General features: G+C 37.2%; 2 protein-coding genes across 3 annotated transcripts in view; both read right to left on the bottom strand.

The window, feature by feature from the left end:
* The window catches only part of LOC115139400 (vacuolar protein sorting-associated protein VTA1 homolog), a 47,791-nt gene extending 44,866 nt beyond the window's left edge, over positions 1-2,925 (bottom strand). Inside the window, 1 exon segment of the mRNA XM_029676737.2 lies at positions 2,716-2,925. Within this exon segment, the coding sequence (XP_029532597.2) occupies positions 2,716-2,806 (91 nt within the window). The 5' untranslated portion in view covers positions 2,807-2,925.
* Positions 2,926-4,442: 1,517 nt separating this feature from the next.
* Positions 4,443-6,000, bottom strand: part of LOC115140485 (gap junction epsilon-1 protein-like) — a 2,691-nt gene continuing 1,133 nt past the window's right edge. For both annotated transcript variants that reach the window (XM_029678826.2, XM_029678827.2), the window contains exons 2-3: positions 5,491-5,673; positions 4,443-5,188 (exon numbers count right to left, since the gene is read on the bottom strand). In XM_029678826.2, coding sequence (XP_029534686.1) covers positions 4,793-5,188; positions 5,491-5,673 — 579 coding nt within the window. In that variant the 3' untranslated portion in view covers positions 4,443-4,792. The remainder of the gene's footprint in view (positions 5,189-5,490; positions 5,674-6,000) is intronic.

Genomic DNA, 6,000 nt, shown 5'->3' on the forward strand with positions numbered 1-6,000 from the left:
CCTACTGCTACGACTGGATAGAGCGAGGCTGTAACTCGACTCCCTTTCACATCTCTTTCAAATCGCTCATATCACTTGCTGCTGTTTACTGCTACTATGAAAACTAGCTCAATGGCAATGACATTTGCTACCAAGCCATAAAATGTACATAACATCTAACAAGAACAAGGCTAGTAAACAAAGATGAAAATGACTCAAATCTGCCCATAATTTGAGATGTGAGAAAGCACACATGTATCGCGTGCTGATCTACAGCGTCATTGGTCCATAAACATGCAGGAAGATTCTTAGGTAGCTAAACCTATTGCCAATCTTTATTTAGTCATTTAAATACACTTCCTTCTTTCCCTATTACAACAATCTAATCAACTGTCAACTAGGGCTTTCGCTGACCGAAAGGCGTCTGTTCTTTTGACCAATCGATATGGATGAATTTTAAAACGTGTATTTTTCTATAGACACCACATGTGTTGTTTTTTACAGACCACGTAACTAGGCCTAGGAGTCCTAGACAAAGCGAGTGCAACAATATCCGTAGGCTAGTTATTGGTTTTGTAACAATACCCAAACATGCAAAGGAGGATATTACATTTTTCAATGTTTGTGTAGCTATTCAGGACACATCCCCATGAAGAAAATTCCATTCATAACTATGCATTTCTGTATAGTACAAATCAGGGACCCATGATGTCATTATGTTACCGCCATTCTGTTCTAGTGTTCAATAACCAAAAGAGGTTAAATTTAAGGTGTCATTATAGCTGACTCCCCATTCCTTCTGCAGACATCTTTGAATCTAGATTCAGAGTAGATATTTAACCGTTTTTGGAAAACATGGTCAAATCAAATTTTGGGATATTTAACCATCATTCTGTTACCAAATTTTACATCTGCACTGTCCTTGGAGTAAATGTTTTTTTGCACAATTTTTACCGGACATTTTTTAAATTAGTCCTTGAGCAAAAATGTGTCCTTTTGCACAGAGTTGTATGGTTTGTTTAATTTTGTAATCAATGGCTTTTGTTTGGAATCATTTTAAAGTGACACATTTTCAAGTCTCAGCGTCATTCTGTTACCATGGAATTGTCGACACACACACATACTGAACAAAAATATAAACGCAACGTGTAAAGTGTTGGTCCTATATTTCATGAACTGAAATAAACATGAATAAAAAATAAATAAAAAATAGTATGCTGACTGTAGGAATGTCCACCAGAGCTGTTGCCAGAGATTTGAATGTATATTTCTCTACCATAAACTGCCTCCTACATCGTTTTAGAGAATTTGGCAGTACGTCCAACTAGCCTCAACACCACGTGAAACTACCCAAGCCCAGGTCCTCCACATCGTTTGAAATGGTTGCATATATAAAATAATTGTTGTAGTTTTTCTTCTATCCACTTGAGATTATTCTTGTATAATGAAAAGCACTTAACAATTTTAACACATTATTATAGTGGAGATATCTTGGTTACTAAACTTTGCATGATTTTGTTCTGAGAGCCTAACGCAACTTCCCCAGCCAGTCAGATGAACTCGTGGATATCATTATGTCTCTGCGTGCAGTTTGAAATAAGTTGCTAAGTAGCGCTAGCTCTATTGCTAACTGGCGTAAGTGCAATTGCTGGACGTCTATGGGTATCTGCTAGTACGTTAACGCTAGTTCGCATTGGTTTGCGAAACTACCTCTAACTTATGTTACGAGATGTTCCCACGCCAATAGATGGCGCTGCTGTTGTGTGTATCCTACTGTAGTGAGGAGTGAGCTAAATTAGGCATTACGTACTATGCACTGAATGGAGCTGTATGCATGCTACCCAAAGATGCTGAAGTAAAGACATTCTTATCAACATTACCTTATTGAATAATCAGCATACAAAACAGCTTCCTTTATACTGGACACATAGACATAAAAATGGTATCCACAAGTTAATCTAACTCTGGGGAAGTAGATAACGGGCATCAATGACAGAATCCCGAAGTATCCCCTTTAAATTTAGGTGTCTGTCGCTCATAATATTTAAAAGGCAAAAAGTCATTTGCGTAAATAAACTACCGGCAATCCATCTGAAAGAATTTAAGGTTGCAGGAGGGGGCTAAATCAAGTCATTTGAGGACGTTTTGTTATGTTGATTCTTCTACAGAAAGGGATTGTCACAAAATGTACCCAACGTTAGGCACATATCTTCCTTACACTGTCTGGCAAGTCAGATAACCAGCCATGATCTTACCATATAAACTGCTTTTTCGCAAAGGTGGCAAAGCATGTTAGCTAGCTAACGTTAGCTACTTTGAGCATTGTCTAAAGCCGACCTTTCTAAACCAGTTGGCTAACAACTAACATTAACTAGTAATAAATGCTATGCACCTCGACTACTGTTGTGGAAGCAAAAAGCCGACTGAAACAAGCAAAGGTGCAGGAAGTGCGCTTACTTAGTTACCCGCTAGTAAGACTGTCAACAAGAAAAATTGTCAAAGTTGTAGCTGGCAAGATGATTCGTTAGCCGCTACCATTAACTATCTGGTGTTATGATTCCATAGCTAACGTTAGCTAGCTAACCTCTCTACGCATCTCATAACATTATGGATTTACATGTTCGCAATAGTTAGGTAACTAACGTTAGCTATTTGACTTGACGATGCATAGTTATGCCGATAGGTTTACAGATGATTGGCAACTAACGTTAGCCGAGTTGGCTAGTACAAACTCACAGTAATAAGCCACGACAGGATCCCTCTTCTCATGTTCCTGTGCAGTTCTTAGATAGTGCTGAATGGCTTTTAGCTGTGGTGGAAGAGCCATCTCTAAGAATATCAATAACAGATTTATCAACAATCGAAATGTGGATCGCTAGTTATCTTTATATATATATTTAAATGTTCCTAATCGCGCAGAATTCTTCTGCTCCTTGTTCAATACGTGTAGCGCCATCTGCAGGACCGGAGGACTATCAAAGCAAAACAGCATCATATTGATATTCATTACTGTGTACTGCAATGCATTCCACTGTGATCTCAAGAGCTGTGTAGCCAACAATATTATAATATGAATGTAATAACAATCAATGACAATTATGGCATACCTGTGCAGTAAACTGTCATCCAGGAACTGCATGCAGCTTGTTGTTTGGGGAGTTGTTCGACACCACAATGATCTGCTGTGATTACACTGCATATTGACCTTTCCCCCCAAGAGATAGCATGGGCTATCATGAACACAGGGTATGTATAGAAAGCAACTGAAACTGGGCATGCAGCAGTCCTGTTAATCTAGGGTTGCTTTGTCAATACAAAAGTTTGTCAGTACATTAAAGCTGCTGCATAGCACCACCTCTAACAAAAAAAACTAACCTAACTGATACTTTTGAAACATAAGAACATTTTTGATCCTGAGCTAAAAAGCAACAGACAGATTTTTTTTTAGAAACATCATACTGTAGAACAATATTGTCCTAAGATATGAGTTGGTCATAAAATGTGCCCCTTTTATTAAACAGAGCTGAGAAGTTCTATGCATTTTATAAAGAACACTCAGTCAAAACAGACAATAGATGTAATGAAATTCAATTACCCTAAGAAATTTAAACATAGCAACCAAACATGAGTAAAAATAAAAAACCTACGTAACAGATAACTAATTGATCCCACTTCCCTAAAATACTCCTCAGATTTACTGACAACCAAATGAATGTCATTGCTTCTTTTAACAGTTACCTCGGCTTTTCTGTACAAAATGAAAGAGGCAAACTTTAAAACTACCCATCTGTCACAAATACCAGAAAGCAGTATGCCATATTGTACCTGAGATGATACATTTAGCTGAAAATAACAAAAGTTGGATGGATGCCTGATAATAATTTACAGATACAAAACAAAAGAGGTAATTATTTTCAGTACAGCAACAGCACAGTGTTAAATCAAAAGCATAATACTTCAAGCTATGAAAAGGGTCTTAAAATAGTCAAATATATGGGTTAACCATCCACACTGTGACCAGCAGACTTATCAGCAATCACACTAAAATCTACAGTGATGTGCAGAATCTGCATGATAAATCTGGTAGCATGGAAACCCATCTTCTTTAACTTATTATTGTTGTTATTGATACCATTCCTATATATAGTATTTCAAAACCTTAATTTCACAATCATCAAATGAGATGTGCAAAAATCTTTACAATTTAAAACTAATTTGAGAACCTTTATATAGTATGGTACTTCAATTCATACAAAATGTACAATTACTAATGTATTATGACCTGAAAATAATGATGGCTTTTAGCTGTGGCTAAAAGCCAAATATTGAAATCAAATCTAAGCTTCATTAGTTGAAATTTTTGCCTCCCTATGCCTTAAAATGACCCATTTTCAGCTTCTGTCGTAGGGTATCAGGATGTTACCATTGATGACATGACATTGGCCATATGTTGTACTGGATGTAGGTTTTTCTATAGGCCCCTAAAAAGACTACAAGAATGCTATAAAACTTTTCACTGGGTACAAATATGGAAAATATTAGAATTACTGGTAACACCTTTCTTTCTTACGTGGGCCAATGATTGAAAGCTGCATATGTCACAACAATATCATTAGTCTATTGACAAAATAAGGTTTAAATCTGTGTGACTTGACTTAAACAATGGGATTATGGAAAGAAGTGTCTGAGTGTCAACTCCCAACAAAAAAAAGCAGAGGTATGTCGTTTTCGGCATTGGTGTCCATGTGAGACCTGGATAGACACACAGAAATGTGAAATGTGATCAATTACTCTGTAGCAAATAACACACAGGTCATTGATTGGTCAAATAACCCAATCTCCTACAGAGTATCTCAAATATCTCAGCAACACACAGCAGCACCGTGATCCCAGTGAAAGTGTACATTGCACTTAAAAATATGGTCTTTTCAAAGTGTTCTGGCACCATGCATTTTGTGACATTGAACGTATTTTCTAGGGCACTGGCATCACACATGTAGAGTGGGTGAACCTGGAAACCAAAGAGATGGCTCTGTAGCCAAAAAGCGATGACTTCCAGAATAATTCTTAGCAGGACAGAGATGATGTAGAAGACGGTGTATATAGGTCTCTGAAGGATTTCCTCCTGGTCAATGTTTTTACAGGCAGCATAGAGATGAAATACAGCTCCAGGGACTAAAACAGTTACCAGCTGCAATGCCCAGAATACCTGCAAGCAGAATAACATTCTGGCTAGTGGAAAAACAACCTATTCACAAGTCCACATTGAACAACAGCATATATTTTGAGCCCCTCTGTTAATGACATTGTTATTTACATTGACTTCAACTGGAACTTAATGACTGGAATGAATAGTGTTGGGTTTAAATCACATTATACAATATCATCAGAATATTATAACGATGGTAGAGTGAAAATTCACAACTGTTTGTGGATCCTGACATATTACCAATGGTTTCTGTCTAGCTTGTATTCTATTATCAGATAGGTTAATGCAGGAAGCTGTCTTACCTGAGGTGTTATCGGCCTAAATTGGTTGTAACAGTAGAGGTTTAACTCCCTCCTGTCTGGATCACAGCTAAAATGGAGAGCTTCATTGCCATAGACTGCAAAGCCCAGGACGCCCAGAAAGAACATCCGAACAGAGCCAAAGAAAAGTGTGTGGAACTGGCCTATCACTGTCGGAGGCCTGAGCTAAAACAAACAGACAGAAAAAGGCTTTAAAACAGCATTTGTTTGTAAAATATAAAAATTGTGTGTGAAAACGGAGGAAGCAGAAGTATGATTATCATTTCATGAATTACACAAACATTTGGAAACAGATGACACCACCCTCGTGAAAAAATAGCAGATGGACCAAATATCAGATCTAAATTAAACAATTTCAAAAATGTTTATTAAATCTGTAATGCATGGAGTATTTTGGTAATAGGTTATCTGTCATGTTTCAAACACAAACCTATTCTGAAAGTAGGATATTTACTATGCTATATGTAACACGTAGTCATCTATCAACAAATG

This window comes from Oncorhynchus nerka, linkage group LG13, assembly GCF_034236695.1.
Source record: "Oncorhynchus nerka isolate Pitt River linkage group LG13, Oner_Uvic_2.0, whole genome shotgun sequence".
Taxonomy (NCBI): Eukaryota; Metazoa; Chordata; class Actinopteri; order Salmoniformes; family Salmonidae; genus Oncorhynchus; species Oncorhynchus nerka.